The sequence below is a fragment of the Stegodyphus dumicola genome, chromosome 12 (genome assembly GCF_044657685.1).
Source record: "Stegodyphus dumicola isolate Sdum_Otavi_A_Nest chromosome 12, ASM4465768v1".
In the NCBI taxonomy this organism is placed as follows: domain Eukaryota; kingdom Metazoa; phylum Arthropoda; class Arachnida; order Araneae; family Eresidae; genus Stegodyphus; species Stegodyphus dumicola.
In genome coordinates, this window is record NC_140779.1 from 111,650,938 (window position 1) to 111,673,149 (window position 22,212).

General features: G+C 34.5%; 1 protein-coding gene across 1 annotated transcript in view; it reads right to left on the reverse strand.

The window, feature by feature from the left end:
* Positions 1–22,212, reverse strand: part of LOC118185383 (inactive dipeptidyl peptidase 10-like) — a 497,660-nt gene that overhangs the window by 62,897 nt on the left and 412,551 nt on the right. Inside the window, exon 10 of the mRNA XM_085806802.1 lies at positions 10,231–10,331. Coding sequence (XP_085662928.1) covers positions 10,231–10,331 — 101 coding nt within the window. The remainder of the gene's footprint in view (positions 1–10,230; positions 10,332–22,212) is intronic.

Genomic DNA, 22,212 nt, shown 5'->3' on the forward strand with positions numbered 1-22,212 from the left:
CCTGTTTCCAAAAAATTCCTAATGTCTCTACAATCTTCTCAAAATAAAACTTGCTTTTACATTTCAAATCAATCAAAGCTGAATTTCATAAGAATTAATGTCCAGACTAGCATGAGCTACATCTTCTGAAAAAACATTATATAGGAAATAAGGAAGAGTGTGAATAAACTTATAGAAGCGAAAATCTTATAAATAATGCGGTTTTTGTATTTTTCTTTTATTTTTAAAAATTAAGGTTCTTTATCCTCTGCTAAATCTTAATAGTTATGATGGGATGTTACACCAAGATTTACTGAAAGTCCTCGTCAAGCTCAACAAATCTTCCAGGAAGAAGCTTGTCTTATAGACTGTAGTTTCTGGCTCGGAATTTCTTAAACCACAGGGATGACACTAGCTTATGCATTTTGCTCGATTCTCATATACTGCACTAATATTCCTATTAAAAATTATTTAATTGCACTCATATCTCTACTAAATCATACGACGCAAAGTAAAATGCGTCGTATTATGTTCCCTTGTGACTTAACATTAGCATTGAAAAAACTCTTAAAATCGAATTGCACTCTTCAAAACTTATACTAAGAATAAGAACAAGGTAAAATCACTACCTGCTTTAATAGCAAGTTGATGCAGGTAGTTTATCCTGCTCCCTTCAACTATTTCAACTGAAAAAAACCGCATTATTGAATGAATAACCCAATACAAAAAGATACAGATTTATGGATGCTTATGTGTAAAAGGCTTAATTAGATGAGCGTAGATTTTGTGAAAATAGTGAAATGCATTTGAGGCAGTTTCTAGGAGAATACTCATTGCCCGTCAGAAGATGTACAAATACCAGAAAAGGTTAAAAGCTGGAAATACAAAGGCTGTTCGCACATTTTTTAGACCACTTTCATTGTATTTACAGAAATATTTTACGTAAACGTTTTGTGTTTTAAATGTTCCATTTGATAACCCTTATTCTTCACTATCTTTCTACACCATAATCTTCAAGACAATAAAGCCTTTTTTAGTATTAAAAAGTATTTTATCCCATTCCTCTCGGAAAAATTTGCAAAGTCCAAGAAAGTTGTAAGTCAAGGTTTGGACAATTCGCTTTTTAAAAGTCCAAAAGGGCAACATCCGTGGATGATACATCAGAGGATTTAGTAGAGATATGAGTGAACGATGTGGTCTTGATGCACGTTTCTTGCTCCATTTCGTTCAGGAAATTGACAGTGAATTTTAACGTGCGGCTCCTTCCTTTGTCTTGATGCATGTCTACTGATTGATGGCACTGTCAGTAAACATATTTATTGTATTTGAAATTTTGACATATTTATCGTATTTGAAAACTGCATATAAAATACCGGGTAGCCATAATTAAACTGACAGTGCTCACAGTGTTCTGTAGCGCTATCTATTTGTGAGAATGACGCCACATTTTGTAGGAAGATTAAACAAGACGCAGGACGAAGGATTCCGCGAAAAAACAAATTAGTTCCAAAAGTCACCGCTAGGGGAATATTTGGCGCTGTGTAATAGAAAATAGAGTGTTAACAAATGCAAATTAATACGGAATAAAATTACCTTTTATTATGCACATTTTCTGATTTAGTTCAAGTGCAATATGGCAACACTTTTAAAAAAGCGTAAAATCTACATAAACACCGATAAAGTCTCGTGACCTACAGTATCACGTACGCTGAGCAGAAGAAGTTCTTTATTCAAATTTCACGTTACATCCATTCGTACAGTGCTTGGGTTTTAAAAGGCAATGTGTTACGTTTCGAATCAATCGGACTGAAAGTTTATGTTTAATGTCTCCTTCTTTAGTCGAGCGTGCGTTACTGGTCAAATTCTTTTACCTCAACCAGTGCAACGCGTCAGCCGCTCTTCGTGCTTTTAGAACGCACAAAAAATTGCGTAAAGGTTACGGTCCTGTGTCAGTTAATGGGCTAAAAGCAATGGTTGCGACGTTTGAGAAAACAGGTTCTCTGAAGGTTCAGTCAGGCAGAGGACGAAAACCTGTACCACAGGATACAATCGAAGCAGTTGCCACGGCGATTGTCGACAGAGGACCAGACAATATTGCTGCCACCTCTAGCGCTCGTGGAGTAGCTCGGAATATGGATATGCCTTACAGTACGGTATGGAAAATTTTACGAAAGATTATCAATTTCTATCCGTACAAGATCAGACATGTACAGGAGTTACTGTACCCCGACCATGATAAGCTATTGAATTTTGTTCTCACCTTTCTTGCCAGAATGGAGGTGGATGATGCTTGGCCGTGGAAAATCTTATGGGGAGACGAGGCCCTGAATTTTACCTGAATGGAACTGTGAATACCCAGAACTGCCGAATTTGGAATGACAAATCACCACATGCAGTCACAGCAATTCCCTTACATTCAACAAAGGTAACTGTTTGGTGTGGGTTCACAGCGGAATTTATCGTAGGTCCATTCTTCTATGAGAACATTACCCCGACAGGACCGGAAACCTGTTCTGTTACCGGAGAGAAATATCGCCGCATGTTGAACAGCTTTGTCATTCCGGCACTTCAGCAAAGGCAATGCCTAAGGGAAATCATTTTCATGCAAGAGGGAGCCCCTCCACACGTTGCTGTACGGGTGCAACAGATGCTACGACAGAAATTCACAACAGAAAGAGTCGCCTCTACTTTCCAACTGCATGACCACCTCGGTCGCCCGATCTTACCCCATGCGACTTCTGGCTATGGGGTTACCTTAAGTTCAAGGTCTATCAAGGAGTGGTCCAGGACCTGGCTACGTTGAAGGATAACATATCACGGACTGTACGGGAGATTCCTGCAGACATGTTACTTTCTGCTGTTGTGCATACTGTGCACAGAATGCAATATGTGGTCCGCAACAACGGCAGCCACATTGAACCTCATTTGAATGCAAAATGAAAGATAATTTTCGTATTGATTTGCATTTCTTAACATTCTATTTTCTATTACACAGCGCCAAATATTCCCCTAGCGGTGACTTTTGGAACTAATTTGTTTTTTCGTGGAATCCTTCGTCCCCCGTCCTGTTTAACCCTTTAAGCGTGTAGCGTTTGCTCCTGCGCGTGCACTGATGACGAGGTGAGTTCGTCAAGCACGCTTAAAGGGTTAATCTTCCAACAAAATGTGGCGTCGTTTTCGCAAATAGATCGCGCTACAGAACACTGTGAGCACTGTCAGTTTAATTATGGCCACCCGATATATTCCTGATAATATGTGGAGTTGACCTTAGCAATTTTCTGCACTGTCTTTAATTTTTATTTGTCCTCATATCAAAAACCAACAACAATCATAAATCTCTTTGAAAAACTTTGTTTAGATTCTTTGAACCATGTTCCAAAACTTTTTTCTCCTCTTTGATGATAATAAATGGATCACTTTTTATTGCAATCATTTATATACACCCAAGGTCCATCTATTGTGACAACATCATTCCATTTTTTTCAAATAATTGTTTCTCATAGAAAATTCTGTAGCAAGTTCTTGTTTCGGCAATATATCGTGGAGAAAGACGATGCACATTACGTTTTTTTCACCTTTATAAGATTCAAATCAGCACTAATCACTTTGTTTACAGTTGACACTGAGCATTTAAATGATTATGCAACTTCACAAATTTTCTTTTAACATTAAAGTTCTTACCTTTGCAACATTCGAAACATCCCGTGTTTTCGTTGGATGCGTATTTTGAACATTTTTTCTCCTTGAAGCCAAACTCTGACTTTTTTTCTTTTCTCATTGACAACACTATCTAGCTTTGCTTTAGATACCGAAAAGTCATGGCTTTTAAACCTTTTTTTATTAAGTAAATGCGAATAATTTTCTTCGGAACGAGCAGAAACATAGCCTTCTGTCCATTGCTTCTTTAAAAGTGCCATTTTGCATGAAAACAAAATTGTCAAGTAGGAGAGGATAATTTATACTTTGGAAAATATAGTTGCAGTTAAAAAGATTTTCAAGTTGGCTATTTTTTTTTATAGCAAAGAAAAGTCGTCTAAAAATGTGCGAATAATATATTCATCAACGAAAAAACGAACGTAATAGGAACGAAAAAGAACTGAAGAATACAGAAAAAGATGGATATCGTTTTGCAGGTAATAAAATGTTAATAATTCAAACACAGTTTTTTACAGATGTATTAAAAATGCCGTAGAAAAGGAAATCACCGTACAAATGTAACTTCTGATATACACTCATGTCCATAAATTAAGGATAATTCGAAGTCACGCAGAAATCGAACTCTAAAATAAATATATCACCTGTAAAATCTCTACAAACATCTTCAAGAATCATATGCAAATTTCAGGAAGTAACCAGATGACACCGATGGTACGTCACAATGACGAGAGTGTAAGAGAGTGATATATAAGGAATACAGGCAAAGAAGTAATATTGTTCGTAGGCGCTTTATAAGCATTTCAGTGCAATAACCGAACAGTTATGACACAAAGGACGCATTTGGATGATTTTTTACGTGGTAGAATTATCGGCCGCCTGGAATGTGAGCGTACCAAACTGGAAGTATCAGACGAGCTTGGAATTGCCTAGAGTGTTATCTCCAGGCTTTGGCAACGATTCCAAGATGATGGTAATGTGAGTAGACGTTACAGCACAGGTCTCCCCAGAGTTACAACGCCGAATGAGGACCGATATTTGGCAGTTACTGCCAAAAGAAACAGGCGGAGCACAGCCTCAGACCTGTCTCGTCAGCTCTCTTCAGCCACTGGTACGACAGTTTCAAGGCAGACCGTGTACAGACGCTTAGGGCAGATTGGTCTATATGCTCGTAGACCTGTCAGATGCGTTCCACTTACTGCAACTCGCTGTTGCCTGCGGTTAGCCTGGAGTAGAGAGCATGCATTGTGGACACCGCAACAGTGGGCTTGTGTGATGTTTTCCGACGAGTCCAGGTTTAACTTGCAGTCTGATTCTCGCCGGACTTTCATATGGAGAGCTCCAGGTACCCGTTACCACCAAGAAAACATCACTGAACGACACCGTTACGGTGGTGTAAGAGTGCTCGTTTGGAGTAGTATTATTCTGGGTTCCAGAACTGACCTGCATGTTCAACTTGGAACCATGACAAGCCAAATCTATCGGGACGTCATTCTGGAACAACATGTACGTTTGTTTCGGGGCGCCATGGGCGCACAATTTGTGTTAATGGATGACAACGCCCGTCCTCACCGTGCAAACATCGTAAGCGAATGCCTTCATTCGGAGAATATCACCCGTATGGACTGGCGAGCATTCTCTCATTATACTTACGCTAAATACAAGGTTGCTTTTACGATTTTGATTGTCACATTAGCGTGTTTCTCTTCTACTCCAACCATGTAATATTGGTTTTCTGTAAATAGGTTTTTTTTTTGCAATTTGCTCCAGGGAGAAGATAATCGCTAATTTTTTAATAATATCAAACATATTGCATCTTTTTTTGCTCTTTACCTTTTGTTTAATAAATAAGCTTTACAAATAAGTCAAAGTTGTTTTGCTTCTAACTCTTCCTTTGCCTGATTTTGCATTATTCTTAATTTATGGACATGAGTGTAAATAACAATACTAAGAGATTAGTTTTTAACTCTGACATTTGTACTTAATAAATTCGAAGCCAAACAAATACCTTTTCAATAATTTATGCAATAACAAGGTAACTGATATACTAAAATTATCTAAAGAAACAAAATTAAATAATTTCTACAGCAAATAGTCCCGAGGCATAGATAAATTATAACTATCTTTTACATTTAAAACTATACGATAAACAAAAAGGCAAGAAAACATTTCCATACATTCGATTAAAGGAGAGCAGAGAAAGCTCAGCATTATAAATTGAGATAATCAAGCCAATTATAATCAAGCAAGTTGAGCGAATTTCAACTCTGACTGAATAAAAATTTTGTAGTCTTCTCTACAAAGGCAATTTAATGCGAAGGATAAAAATTTCCTCTTTGTCTGAAATCTCTTGAGAATCTCTAAAATTTAAAGCATTTTTTACTGCTGAAATATATTTTTCGATTTTCTTATTCCAATTATACTTTTTTTTACAATAAATGAAGTCTGCAGTTGCATACTAAAACAAAAAGAAATATTCATTACTTAATGAAGAATTTTCTGTTTTCGTTCCATCTTTTATAAGGAAGATAATGGAAATAATAGTAGTAAGATGAGGAATGGAAGGAAAATACTAACTGTTGGCAGACATTCAAATTATTACTGAAATTAGAATAATTTAAATTTCATCTAAATCCGTATCTAACGCTTTAGCAATGAAATTTGTTAAACTTGAGATACTAAAGCAGGTATGTAATATATATAATGAAGACAAAAATTAAGCATTTACGTTAGCATGATGTTAGAAAAGCGAAAAAATGAAAGTCACTTTGCATAGGATTTATAAAAATAAAACTTTTAAGGATATATTTCGTGCAATAAGTTATTATTCATAAAGGCAAACTTACTTTTAAATTTTACTTTATTCGAATATTTCATTCTCTAGACTTCCTTGTCAAATTTTTAGAAAATGTTAAATATTCATTTATTTCACATTTCATTAGGACATTTCTTCATTAAAAAGCAGAAAGATCGTAATTCTAATTCAGTTTTTTTGTATTTCCACCTCATCCGGACTATTCATCCAGAACTATTCTCGAAGGGCAATGATATGGTGAGAGCCAGAGACACACTATCGAGCGTCAAAAATCGTCGAAAGAGATCATAACAGAGGAGAAGGCTTACTAGTATGAGCTGGGATAGCAACGAACGGTCGCGCCGACTTGGTGTTTCAGTCATTCCTGGTGTTTCGATTCGTCGATTCCTGGTGTTTCAGTCATTCCTGGTGTTTCGATTCGTCGATTCCTGGTGTTTCAGTCATTCCTGGTGTTTCGATTCGTCGATTCCTGGTGTTTCGATTCGTCGATTCCTGGTGTTTCAGTCATTCCTGGTGTTTCGATTCGTCGATTCCTGGTGTTTCAGTCATTCCTGGTGTTTCGATTCGTCGATTCCTGGTGTTTCAGTCATTCCTGGTGTTTCGATTCGTCGATTCCTGGTATTTCAGTCATTCCTGGTGTTTCGATTCGTCGATTCCTGGTGTTTCAGTCATTCCTGGTGTTTCGATTCGTCGATTCCTGGTGTTTCAGTCATTCCTGGTGTTTCGATTCGTCGATTCCTGGTGTTTCAGTCATTCCTGGTGTTTCGATTCGTCGATTCCTGGTGTTTCAGTCATTCCTGGTGTTTCGATTCGTCGATTCCTGGTGTTTCAGTCATTCCTGGTGTTTCGATTCGTCGATTCCTGGTGTTTCAGTCATTCCTGGTGTTTCGATTCGTCGATTCCTGGTGTTTCAGTCATTCCTGGTGTTTCGATTCGTCGATTCCTGGTGATTCAGTCATTCCTGGTGTTTCGATTCGTCGATTCCTGGTGTTTCAGTCATTCCTGGTGTTTCGATTCGTCGATTCCTGGTGTTTCAGTCATTCCTGGTGTTTCGATTCGTCGATTCCTGGTGTTTCAGTCATTCCTGGTGTTTCGATTCGTCGATTCCTGGTGTTTCAGTCATTCCTGTTGTTTCGATTCGTCGATTCCTGGTGTTTCAATTCGTCGATTCCTGGTGTTTCAGTCATTCCTGGTGTTTCGATTCGTCGATTCCTGGTGTTTCAGTCATTCCTGGTGTTTCGATTCGTCGATTCCTGGTGTTTCGATTCGTCGATTCCTGGTGTTTCAGTCATTCCTGGTGTTTCGATTCGTCGATTCCTGGTGTTTCATTCATTCCTGGTGTTTCGATTCGTCGATTCCTGGTGTTTCAGTCATTCCTGGTGTTTCGATTCGTCGATTCCTGGTGTTTCAGTCATTCCTGTTGTTTCGATTCGTCGATTCCTGGTGTTTCGATTCGTCGATTCCTGGTGTTTCAGTCATTCCTGGTGTTTCGATTCGTCGATTCCTGGTGTTTCGATTCGTCGATTCCTGGTGTTTCAGTCATTCCTGGTGTTTCGATTCGTCGATTCCTGGTGTTTCAGTCATTCCTGGTGTTTCGATTCGTCGATTCCTGGTGTTTCAGTCATTCCTGGTGTTTCGATTCGTCGATTCCTGGTGTTTCAGTCATTCCTGGTGTTTCGATTAGTCGATTCCTGGTGTTTCAGTCATTGCCGTATAATATCGCGGCGAGGTTCCACATCATCTTGTGCGTCCTTTTATCGTTGCAATGTGCACCGACGCGATATTTATGGGTATATTACTCCAAATATTTGTTCAAATATTTTTGTAGACAATGTCTCTTGTTATAACATTTTGTTTTAAATGAAAACACATCACAAGAATTGCAAATGTTTACTTGTTTTAACAAAATACATGAACAATACCATATCTGAAGTGAACATGCAAGACACCACATGTTAAATGCCAAGTCTGTTAGAAATTTAATAATTCATCATTTTTAAAGATGATAAGAGTATTCTAAACACATACACACAAAAAAACCTTGATATAAAACATTAAAGTATCTTGATGTTACAAAAGGATGATAATTGCTTGGAATTGTTCAAGTCTGAAAGTCTGGGGCACATTCCAAGTTAACACCAAGGAATCACAAGTTTATTCTATGAAAAATTAAAAAAGCCCGAAAATGAATATTACGAAACGTAAAGCAGATTTAGAAAAATAGTTTGCAATAAAAGTTAACCCTGAAGCTGTTAGAAGAGGCATATGGTTAGGACATATGGCTAAAATGGGCGATCAGAAAGAAGAAAATCTTTTGTCAAAAGAAAACAAGGAAAATACGTCGGGTGTTCTCAAAATCTATAGTAAGCAATGTTTTACCATATTGGAGCAATATTATATTTGCAGAAACGTCAAAATGTAATTCATATATTTGGATCCCACAAGCGAATTAATATTTAGTAAAATCCAAATTATGACTTGAATTTGAAAAATCTCTTGTCTAATATTGGCAGAGAAGAGGCATAATCGTTTGGCAATGGTTTGCTGCTTTTAGAATAAGAAATTTAGCATTTATCAAAAATCATAAGAGTTAGTATAAAAATACTTAATGAAAATCTGAAAGCTTTCCCAAGAAAAGTTGGAATGCAGGAGACGTTCAGGATCCATCAAGATAAGGATCCTAAACATGCAGCCCTAAATGTTCGTTGGTAGTTATTATACAACTGTTCTGAAGTTATAAGAACCTATCCATATTCTCCGGATTTAAATCCTGTGGAATATGTAAGGAGTGAGCTGGAGAAAAGAATAAGAAAATATAATATTTCTTTGAAAGCTCTACTAAAAGTAATTCTTACGTAGGAATGGAATATGTGGAACTTTCTTACTAGAAAACATAGTTGAATCCATGCCAAAATGCACGAAATGGGTAAGTTTAGCCAAAAAATATGCAAAGAAATACTGAATGTCTCGTTATTTTCAGGTTTTTATTCAGTACATATTGTTTACTCGAAGTGTTCGAATGCTTATGTAAGTTCATTTTCAGAAGTTTTTGAATGAATTTTTTTTTAACAAATAACATTTTGAATACCTTTTTCCACCACAAGCGGGTTTCAAAATAAATAGTCAACAGTATATGTGAAAGAATAATGAACTTATTTTGCTAATATTTATTAACTGATATTTGCAAATACAAATATAAAAACACAAGTGTCCGAAAACAAATGTGAGTCACTGTATGTTATGATAATTTTCTGTTCGTTTTGTAGAGAAATATAATATTGTTGAAAATATATTTGCATATACCTAATATATGCAAATATATTTTCAAAATAATATTAACTAAAATAGCTAACATTATTTCGAAAACAATTCGTTTGCTTCAAATAAGCCCTTTTTAAAGTAAATAAACCAATTCTTAGAATTGTAAATGTTTACAAAATTAATTATATAAATTTGATATAACATAGGTAAGTAAAATAAATATTTCATCTTTTACAAAATGTGTTTATTGTTTTAAATCACACAGGTTTTAAACTCTGCAATTAAAGTAATAATCGTATGTCACGTCCAATTGTAACACTCGACCTGGCTGCTTGCCAAGCGAGCAGAAAATAAATTACCGAAAAAAAGGAAAGATTCGTAAAATAACTTTCTAACATTAAAGTAGAATATTAATGCAGGTTTTAATAAAGAGCACTAATGCAGTTTAGTACGAAAACAGCTACAAACTGTGCCATAAAAGAATGTGAAAAGAAGGCTTGTAAACGATCAACAAAACTTACTTTCCTTTGTAATCATCAGGAGGCACAATTTCTTTTTTAGCGTAATCCATTCTCGTTAAATCAATCACCCATAGTTTTACAGTGGGATTATTTCTTCCGGCCTGAAACAAAATCCAAATTGTTACTAGAACATAAAAAAGTCGAAAATAGAAATGATTTCTCAGGTAAGGTGGAAAATGCTATAAATAAAAACAAATGATTGCTATGTTTTCAAGCAAACGATCGGTGATATATCGTCAGTGAAAGTTTTATGACAGCTGTTCTATTTCTAGAGCTACGATTCAAATGCTTTCCTGTCAAAAGATTATATTACCTTTACGAGGCCTTTCTTTCACATCAATTTTTAATTCTGTTTTGGGACATGCTTTATTTCTCAAATCCATATTTCGTTCCGTTTTCCTCCGATAGATGGCGGTTGAAGCTAGTATGTCCATCGCGAAAGAGAAAAAGTGGAGAGAATTTTTGGTTGAATTATTTAATTATAGTCTCTGAATTAGCTTAATTTCCTCTTCATGGCATGCTTTTCAAGAACCACAGAATAAAACTGCCATGCTTATTCCACGATGAACGCAATAAGTGGAATTCGATGCAGTTTAACTTAAAGAATGCAAATACAGCACTCCTGTGCATTTCTTCCGCTGAATTTAAGTCTTCACGGGATGAGAGAGAAACACAAATCATTACTTTTCTAGCAAATGAAAGGCTGGTCAACTAAAACGGTTAAAGCGTTACTAATGAAACTAAACAGAATGCTGGAAATAATATGGAATATAGAGGGAAATTCTAGCGGAAAAACGTGGGCACGAAAGAAAAAAAAAATAGACACATTTGTATCGGCGGTCTCTAACGGAAACCGCCGATACAACCATAGTGACCGCGAAATTATAATAGTAAATTATTTTAATTTCTGGAAGGTGCGGCACAGGTGGAGGCTTGTCATTGTCTCAAGTTCAGTCGACGGTTTGTTTCCCAGACAGTGAAGGATTTACGCATAAGCTACACAAGCTATCTTGCTTGGGCGCCCTCCAAAAAACCCTCTAGATATCAAAAATCATATTTGGCACTGACATATGATATCTGGACCTATTAAGGGCCCCATATCTCAAATAGCTTAGGGCCTTATCAAGTCAAAATACGGTCCTGTTCCCAGGGAACGAGGTATGCAAACGGAAGCATAGATTTCGAAGTCTTACATATTACTAAAACTTAAATGTTATGAGATGAAAAGCATTTTCTGCTGGAATTATGGCCCAGTTTCGTATAAAGTAGTGCCGAAACTTACGTTATTAACTTGTAAGGATTATGTTAATTTTATTAACAGTTAAATTTTCAATTAAAGTTCCTTTCCTGTCGATTCTTAACTTCAACTTACCACTTCCGGCCAGAACGTAGTTTTAGAATCACGTTTGAATGCTAATGAGGAAGAGCGGTATTTAACCGCGAAGTTCTGCTGTCTTAGGAAGAAAGATACCAGATATTCTGGCTGCACGCCTCCGCCTTTTTAGGCTGCTCTCTCGTAAGCTATTACTACGCTCGGCCGTACTTTAGGCCCTTGATAGCTTCGCAGTCTATTAGCGTTAAGGACCCAACTGTGTTAGAATTTTGATAGTTTCGGCTATATATCTTTAGTTAAGATTAATTTAGTTTGATTCTTAGTCTCTTTAAGTTCAAGCCCAAGTGTAGACTTTATTGTACATTCCATGACGGAGTTTTGTTAAACTTTAGTTGGAATAATAAAGGGTTAGTTTACCCTTCTATCTTGTTGTTTCCTGTTACGCGAACTCAAGAGATTATTCGCTTATCAGTTCTTAAGAATCTTCACTTCCAACAGTAACTTAGTAATTACAAAGTGAGGAACTCTACAAATTTACGAGTCAGGTGTGCTGTGCCGAGTCAGAAGTGCAAATGCCTGGTTTGGACTTAAGGACTAAGCCAACCTAATAACAATACTTAGTCGTAAGACCATCAGTATACATAGGAGAGCTACAAATAGGGTTTTATATGACCCCTTTTTTGCCAATGGCAGGCTCTAGTCGTTCATAGGCATTGGCCGGAAGTGGTAGTCTCTTTATTATGGAGGCAGTTAATAGGTGGACCGTTACAGCGCTATGAGTCAGACCACTTAGTTCGGCACCCTGAGTGTGTAATGGACTGGTAGAAGTGATTTTTAAGGTATGAAGAAAAATAAAAACAACAATAACAACTACAAAAATAAGAAAAAAAATTAAAAAAAAAAAAAAAAAAAAAAAATGAAAGCTCTCAGATTTTATATTACGCCTAAAGGGGCGCTTTTTTAACGTTTGATGTGCTAACTTTATTTATTAAATATCATGTTCTTTGCACTTAAACCATAAAATTCAGTTCAATAGCAATATCGCAAAAAATTTAAAAGCAGCATATCTATAAAATTTCCGATGCACAGTCTCGCGCGCTGGAGATAAAAATGTTTTTTCTGTACGACGTTGCCATTACTCGCTTTGAAATCCTTGAGTTTGTTAATCAAGAATTCGTTAAAGGTTTACAAAATATGAAGTAGATAATAAAACAAATTCCAAATTAGGGCTTCCACATGCCCATTTTTGAGTGGAGGAGTACGTTATTCAAAACTCGATGTCTCTAGGTACCGTTGCAGGGATGTAGTATTTGGTGGCAACAATTTGAAAAGTGAAACGTCGTTTATAGTGAGCCAACGCAAAATGCCAAAATGAAGTTAATAGCCCTCCTGGGCAAATTGTCCCTTTGGGCTAATAATAATAATAACGATAAAAAAAGAGAATAATAAGTTTTGGTTTATCCCATCTGTAAACGAACTGTGAATTTGACTAAAATGTGTTTCGTAAAAAAAAAAAAAAAACCACCTATCTACTAACTAAAATGTATAACATGGTGCTTTGCCATTATTTTTTTATTAACATATTCTATGAATCTTAAAATAATTAGTTGTCTTCAAAAAAAGTGGAAATGAGCTATAAATTCATATTGTATTATTCGCAATACAATAAATATATAGTTTTCCTAAAGCTTGAGATCATGTTAGCGAAAATGACATCTTTATTTTTACCAGGATACTTACATTCTCCGTTTTCTAATATACATTTTTAAGATTGGATTTTTCAGGCAATCTCAGTGAGGTTGTAAAATGAAAAAACACCAAACAAATCTCAACTTTCCTCTATTAAAAAGTTTTTAAATTATAAAATTATATTATTTTATTCCTGTATGTTTTTTATGGGCATGGCGGTAGTATAACTAATGATAGAATGGCTTAGAATGTTTCGAAATGGAGATTTAAACTTAATTACGAGAAAAGCTGTGGTTCAGATTGATAACAAAGAGATATCCACATTCATTCAAAATAATATATGTGACGTAACACGACAGATTACTGATATGTTGAAACTATCAGAATCCACAGCTGAAAATGACTTACACCTATGATTTTATCGACATTACCTTTTGAAGTCAATTCGTGTATTTCTATGAACTTTAGTGACACTAATAAGCATCGATTTATTACATTAATTACTCACATCACTCGGCCATTTCAGCTGTACGATTAATAATGATGTATCTTACGAATCATTACTAAAGAAAGACGCTTCTGACATCAAAACTTCAATTAGACATGTACACAGTTTCTTGCCTGCATCTTCCAAACTGAAAATTTAACATTTAATATTAGGTTGCTTTTAGAGAAATAGTAAATTCGAGTTATCCTTTCTACGGCAAACAAGTTCCGATTTCATAGCTGGCAATTCTTAAAATAAAACCTCATGCATGATCTCGTTTGGTTTTTGGACGATAAATTTATGCAATACACATACTGAAATATATAATTTTAGATTAAACGAATTGTACAATCTATATAGCAGTTTAAAAAAAAGATAAAAAAAATTAAAAACTTGAAAGTTTTCAGAATTTAACAATTCCCCAGAAGGGTTTATTATGGTTTTTAAAGCTCTCACTGAGCTTTCAGTTTACCAGTCTGCTGCTACACTCATTCCTACTATTTTTTTTTGTCTTTTTAGCTTTTACTAAGTATGATTTTCTTCGCACTTATGCCATATACAATTCAACAGCAACATTGCAATAATTTTAAAAGCAGAATAGCAGTATACATTTAGAATTCCCGATGCACCGTTAAGTATTGGCAAACATTTTTCTCAGTCTTTTCTAAGTTCACCATATCAATGTTCAGTTTTTCTTATTAAGGCTTTACCAAAAAAATATCATTTTATTATTAATATTTTGTGTCTTTACTTTACTTATCAAACAAGACGTTCTTGGCGCTTAAACCACACAAAATTCGATTCAACAGCAAAATCACAAGATACTTAAAAACAGCATATCTTTGGAATTTCCGATAGCCAGTCTCGCGCTGGAGATATAAATGTTTTTTCCCTATAGTGTTGCCACTACTCGCTTTGAAATCATTGAAATTAAAAAAATTCGCTGATGTTTTACAAAATATGAAATGGATAATAAAACAAATTCGATATTCAAAATTTGGGATTCCACGTGCCCATGTTCGGGTGGAGGATTACGTTATTCAAAATTTGATGGCTCTAGGTACCGTTTTTTCACAGTGCGAGAAACATGCATACATTCATGCAGATTCTTCATTGTTTAATATCATTAAATATATACAGGCGATAATATTTGGCGGCTATAATTTGAAAATGATACACCGTTTATAGTGATTTGATCATGAAGATTAGAATAGACGGAGTACGCATTACGTACAGAATTGAAAGCAACGTGACGTCAGTGTTATCATTGCCGCCGCACAGCGTACAGGTAAGACTACGAAACATATTGTAAATAAAATTACACTGAGCTTGAAAGCAAATATCAATGTCCGCTGGATCAGAAAAGTGTTTTTGCAAATACCATTGAAACTTCCAGTAATCTTCCAAGTTTTACCATGTACACATTTGTGTTATAGTTACCATTTTCATATACCTGGATTTTAATAAATTTAAAAAAGTTATTTGCAATCCTTTAGATTTTTCTATACACTAAGTAGAAAATTTTCAATGTTAAATACTAAAATTAAACCGGTAGACTTATAAACGTTCAGTATTGTAAAGCTAACAAGCAAACAAAGCCAATTAGATTGTAAAACAAAGTTCGTTTATGGCAGCGGCTATGATAAGTGGTGACGTCATATACCGTGACGTTTCGTGGCTTCTCTTTCATTGCACGGGACGTACGGAGTCGGCTTACTCTAACCCCCGTGGATACAACTCAAAATGCTGTTTCGTGATTGATATCCCATTTGGGACTAAATATATTCCTTTTGTGCTGATAAAGAAAAATTAGAAGTTTTGCAAGTTATATCTTTTGATTATGTACTTCAGAATGGATAAATATTAGTTGGAACTGCGTAAAGGTTGTCAGAAACACAATTCCGGCATAAGGATTATTTATTCTTCCTTTTTTTATATGTAACAAATAAATACTGAGAATCAAATAAGGAATGAAATAGCTACAAAAGCTGTAGAATACGTTTTCGAATTTCTGAAAAACCTTTTCATGGGTTTCACAAACCAAAACTGGGGGAAAAAAGGAGATAGACGTTGAGACGAAAAACGTTGGTTGTCCGCTGTGTTTTACTATGCTTTTTCTGTCTCTCCATGCAGAAATCAATACATCGTGGGCATAAAGCCAAGGATGAGATCGTCTAGCAGATATGGAAAAAAAAATTCAAAACGCACGCACTTCAACGTGAAAAAGAAGGGAAATATTTTTCTATTCAACATTTTTGGATGTCTTCTTATCACTGGTTTCGAAATGGAGTTTTGATTTTATCCTGTGAAAGAAAAAATCTCAAGTACCACAAACAATGCAAATGAGGTCTTAATATCTTTCAACAACCATCTTAGCTTTGAAAATTAATGAGCTGAATCGCTAATACACATACACGAGAACGTATTAGAACTCTACGTAGCGAATCGAGATACCTTGAACTGTGTTGTAGATGGTATTTCCTCCATTTTTAAGATTAGAAAAATTCATGTTTTATATATTTAATAGGGAATTTTTATATACGATGTACACGTATAATTACTTCTATAAAAATGAGAGGGAAAATTCCAACTCTCACTCACTCACTTTCTATCGCTCTCTCTATATTTATACTCCTGACTGTGAAAATTGTATTACTAGGTGTTAGCATAAATTTAGGTATTTTGCATAATGAAACTCGAAAGGCATACGAAACGAACGTGCGCCAAGGTATATATTGGCGAGAGAAAGTAAAGCTCGTGTGCAATGCGGTATATTTGATTTTCACCCTAGCTACTTGTACCTGGCCAAAGGTCTAATCCAGTAGTACTTTCTTCTCTTTCAGGTACGATGGCAAAGTATATTCCTGTTTATTTTTCTTATTGCATAATATAGGTAAGCCTGATGATATTTAGGACTGATGATGATTCTCTGTAAGTTATTCTTTTCAATACTTCAGTGTTTTAATGTCCTTGAACATTATTACTTTTTGTTATGCTTAAGTTAAGCAAAATTATCTTATCTTATTAAATAAAGATTTCGTAGTTAATCTTTTGACTTATAATTCTTTAATTCTGTGCTTGAGGAAACGTACTCATTACGCCTTCAGTGCAAATGCACAACCAACACTAGAAATGATATTTCATCAACATTGAATGAAATTTATTCCATGTATGACCTATAATAATACAAAGGAACGGTAAACTTTATAGAGCAACAAAAATATATTAAATGCCAAAAATGAAGGTGTCACAGTAAGAGCTTATAATCATCGTGGAATTGAATCAAACAGGTTTTTTAAATGCGTAACTGAAGAAAGATGTTCCATATTTCTTCTATTCACCTCCAAAGGTGATCAGTACTGACTTGAGGGAGAGCGTTAGGAGCGAGTTTAATGCTATTAAAATCTCAGACCTTGTTCAATACAGCGATATTTTCTGGTGAATGGGAAGGCCAAGAAGCGATATCTGAAATACTGAGAAGTCTTGAATAATTTTTGAGTATGTGGATGGACATTATCCTATTGAAACATGCCTTCAAAAATGCGTTGAATGAAGGGTACGATTTCGGGCTTATTAGCCTTCCTGACGTTACGATTGTTGATGAGAGTTGTAATTCCTTGGCAGATGAGATATCCCATCATACACAATGGCATCACAAACCATCACCTTGACATTCATTCAGTATGACGCTGGGAAATACGCTCCGAAAAGTCGTCCTTAAATTGACTATGCTATCGTGATATTCCAAACTGAAGCTGATCATCGTAAAAGACGATCAGTGGCTAATCGACATGCCGCTCGTCTTGTTGAGAGATCATTCTATCTGCAGGCGTCAATTGTTTTACGTTATAAGACTCAATTGTTTTACGTCATAAGATTTTACGGTGAAAATGCACGCAATACACCGAACTGCGAACACCGACAAACCTTTGAAACTGGCAATTACGCACTGGAACAAAGCCTCAACGTTATGCCAGCTGTCTAGATGAATCTGCACGGTCCGTCATTGTCAGATGTCATCCCGTACTGATGTATTATTTCGGGGTCCCAAGCAAGCGACTCGTTCGGTTATCTTGAGCCTCTTGCTTGCACATTCACATCCGTGACTATGCCTTAAGTCCCATATGAACTTCCATTATACAACAGAAATATCCACCTTCTTGTAGGCCTTTCATTTGCTCCCGTTCAAAAGGGGTAACTTGCTTGTATTTGGCCTTTTGTCATGGATGAGGTTTAGTAGCTAACCATAAAACCGTTACTGCTGCAGGTAACAAAACGCGAATGTTAACGCTCCGATACAGCTTTTTACGTTTACATCTAACATAACTGTGTAGATGCAGATGCTTAGTCTATGCACGCGCGGATCATTTACATTTTGTTGTATTCTACGGTTTCGTGGATTTGAAGTGATTCATGACAACACTTGATGAAGAATAAAAACACAATTTATTCATCAGTATTACATGGGATAGTTTCAAAGACGCGTTACAGTCGTCGAAAAACAACTTCAAACAGGCTGAAACAATCAGCAACACAGCCTTCAGGCTATCAGACTATAACATGCAACTTTATTTTGATATGTGTAACTTTTTTTTTTAACTGAAAGAATTGTTTCTGCGTCTTTTATTTTTTACTTACTTTTATTTTTAAATTAATTCCATTTTAATAACATTCATTATTTAAAAAAAACGGAAATTAATACATTAATATAAATGCGAACATAACAAAGTTATTCGCTAACATATAGCTTAATTATAACATTAAAAATAATGGTAATAATGTTAAGATTAATAAAAAAACAAAGTAAATAAATGCTACGTTTATAAGTATATATTCATTTTTCTCTCTTCTGCCTTTAAAAATTAACCATTCAGCACATATGCGATCCAAATTTATATTGTTTGCTACTATTTAAATACGATTTTACACGCGTTTATCATGTATAAGCGATCTTTTGTCAAACTATTTATTTATTTATTTTTTATTAAACACATTAAACTGAAACTTCCTTCACAGTCAACACTAGACAGGAAAAATGTTTATTCGATATCCATTAATTATGAATGATCGAAAAACTGCTCATTCTATAATGAAAAAATTACCATATCTGAAAAATTAGTTATTAGTTTAAATTTAATTTTTTCACACACGGCAAATTTAAAGTAATTAAATTGTTATAACATAACTGTTTTATCTGCCAATATGTTATTGCTTTTTACGCATAATTCTGCGATTAGTTCTGTGTCATAATTGAATGCAATTAATGGTGTCAAATCAAACGCTGTCCAATCCTTTACTTCATTCTCAGGAAATCTTTCTTCTAAATTAATAAAAGTTAGCAAAGTAAATTTATAAAATTTAACATAGAATTAGTGTCAATTTCTATATTTTTTCTCCTCGGCTTTACGGAGAAGAATTTTCACTGTATTACCTCAAAGAACACTCCTGTGGTTAATATATTGTTCCCAATCTTATTTATTTTACCACGAACAAAGTGAAATGTATCAAATGGTGTTAGGTCGCGGCATTGAAACCTTTTAAACAATCCCGCAAGTTCTTCAAAAACGTCATTCATAATATGCAAATCTACATGAAATTCAGCATTTTCCAATTTCTGTCAATAGTATTTTGAACTAACTTTCCTTGTTTCACAGCCTTTGAAATGTTTAACTCATGCCTTATATTTTTAAATATTTCTTTCAGTGAAAAATGTATAGATAGCATCCTATCTTCAGTTAATGGTTTAAAGGTAATAGCTTCATTTCCTAAAGCCAGATAACTATATTGAAATTTATCCCTAGATCTTGAAAACAACGACGTGTATCGCTCTCATTAAAATTTAAACATTTCTCATTAATTTAACTTCTTTTGAAGCTTCGCAGTTACCCAAATCTTCACTTTGTGCATCACAGTGTTGTTGAACTAAATGTAGAATTTTTCCATCCAGGGTCTCATTAAATAAACTTCTGTTACTCCTGTACTATTCCTGTTGTCGGTAACAGACGATTTTTGTTTCTTAATTTTATCACACTTTACACTTGAGATTTACTATTTAAATGTCATTTTAAAAACTGCAGTTTCCAGTAATGTGTCCATTTTTTTTTCTGTCACTAAACCATTATTTCCATGCCCATTCATCATACAAATAATTTTATTTCCTTCATTGTGCAAAAATACTTCCTGTAAAGAAATTCGTAATTTATTTTTACAGCTTGGTTTCTCTATCTGTACTACTTTGTTATACAATACTATTTTAAAATCATTTGTACATTGTTAGTTACATTTGCGGACGATGAACCACGTGGTAATCGCTGTTTACGCACTTTATTTATCGCGTTAGAAGATAACGTAAGCGCGTCAGCACCATTTCTTACAGATATATGTCGCAACACGAGCACACGTATTAAATACTAACGAATATTAAAGAATATATTTACACTAATGTTTGAGAAAACTGCAACACCATCAAGGAATTATGCAAATTAAATTAAACTTACAGGAAGTGTGAAGTAAGGTCAGTCATGCAAATGATTAAAATTGCAAAGCGATTGCGCATGCGTGGAGTGAGAATCGGCCGCTCTTCCAGGTATATAAAGGACTGTAAAGCGGCAAAAACATCGCAGACGAAAACGTCGAGGAGAAAACAACGCAAGGCGAAAACGTCGGGAGAAAAGAAAACACAGAGAAAACATCGCAGTTTTAAAACATCCTGGTACAAAATATCGTCATCGAAAATAAAGCGGTTCAAAAACTTCGCAGTTTAAAAACACCGTGGTAAAAAAAAAAAAGGTACCTACAACTAATCGGATGACGATAACATCGCAGACGTATTTTTCAGGTTAAGCTGTAAATGCCTTTTCGCATAATGACTTATGAGCGTAAGAAGGAAAGAGGGGTATTTCTACTTTTATGTTTCATATTTTTGTATGAACTAATGAATGTTTGCTAACAAAGTAAGAAGGAAACTTAAGCATTTAAAAAATTGAAAATGAGTAGAAAATGAATGCAACTTACAGCACTTAATTAAATTTTAAATTTACATAGTTAATTAACAAAGATTATAAATAAATTCATCTTTTATACTATTAAATTTTACTTATAATTTTTTATGAAAAATACAGCCTAAAAATGTTTAGGAAAAGGAAGATCAAAAACTGCATGAGATTACCTCTATACAAATCGCTTAGTTAATTATCAAATTACTTTCTTTCACGTTTGTTAATCTGATATTATTTTAGTGAAAATTATATCTTGTTTTGTTTCCGTTTATTCTTAAAGTGTTGCTAACATTTCTTGCACTTCGAAATCTTTATGCAAATATGCATTTATAACATTTAAAACCTGAAAAACGTACGTATGCAATATTATCGTCATACGACGATTTGCAGGTGCTTTATTTTTACCCCGATATTTTCGACGACGATGCTTTTATCCGACCTCGTTCGGGTACCATTTTTTAAAAAATAGTTTTTATTTTAACTATAAACATATTAATTTGAAGATAAGCATATTAATTAATGAAAACAGCTTAAAACGTAAGGCTGAGTAGTTTTAATTTAGAAAAATAATGAAAAAAAGGATAATTTTTCCTTTACGGCAACAACCACGGTGAAAAATTTATATATAAATATGCAGTTTTTTAAATTTATATTTATATTTACACTTGTTTTGTATGCAATGAAGTAAAATAATTAAGAAATATTCATATATTCTTGAGATATGTTAAAATATATAGTATTTACTGTATATTTTCCTATTATTGCGTCCAAAATCTAAAAATAAAAAGTAACAATTCAACTTAATTAATATTTCTAAAATCTTCCGCTTCAGAGCATGCATCAGATTATATGAAACATGTGTAGAAAGCATCATTTAATTTTATCGATAAAATTTTGAGTTATGGCTGTTACTATTGGCAATATTTACAGAAAAATCATTTTTCAGAAAACAAGTTTAAAGTTTTCATAAAACAATTTCTTAGTGAAAGAAGCATCTCTGATAATTAAATTTCGTCTGCTTTGTAACTGACACCTTATTTTTTCTTCACACACTTTGCACTTTTTCTTTCGAACAAAGCGTAAATTTTTCTTTGGGTTTTTGTAAAACTTGTGGAATGCCGCCAAGAGTCATGATTTTGCACTTTATCAAGTTTTCGAATTCCCTGCTCAGTGTAAAATTCACGATACATACCTAACCTTGAAAATGCTTCAAGCAAACTTATAAATCCATCATTAAATAACGCAACACTTACATTTGGTCCAAACATTAATGTTCGCAAGTTTATGAATGTTTCTTTCGGAACAATTTGCAATAAAATGCCATTAAAACGTTCCCTGATATTTTGAGTTTTGCAATGTATGCACTTTTTAATAACTCTTGTTTATGTAATCAACTCCATATATGTAGGTTTAATCAAAATATATGTTGATATACCAGAGGTTTTTCCCTGATTTATTTCTTCCTGATTTTTTCC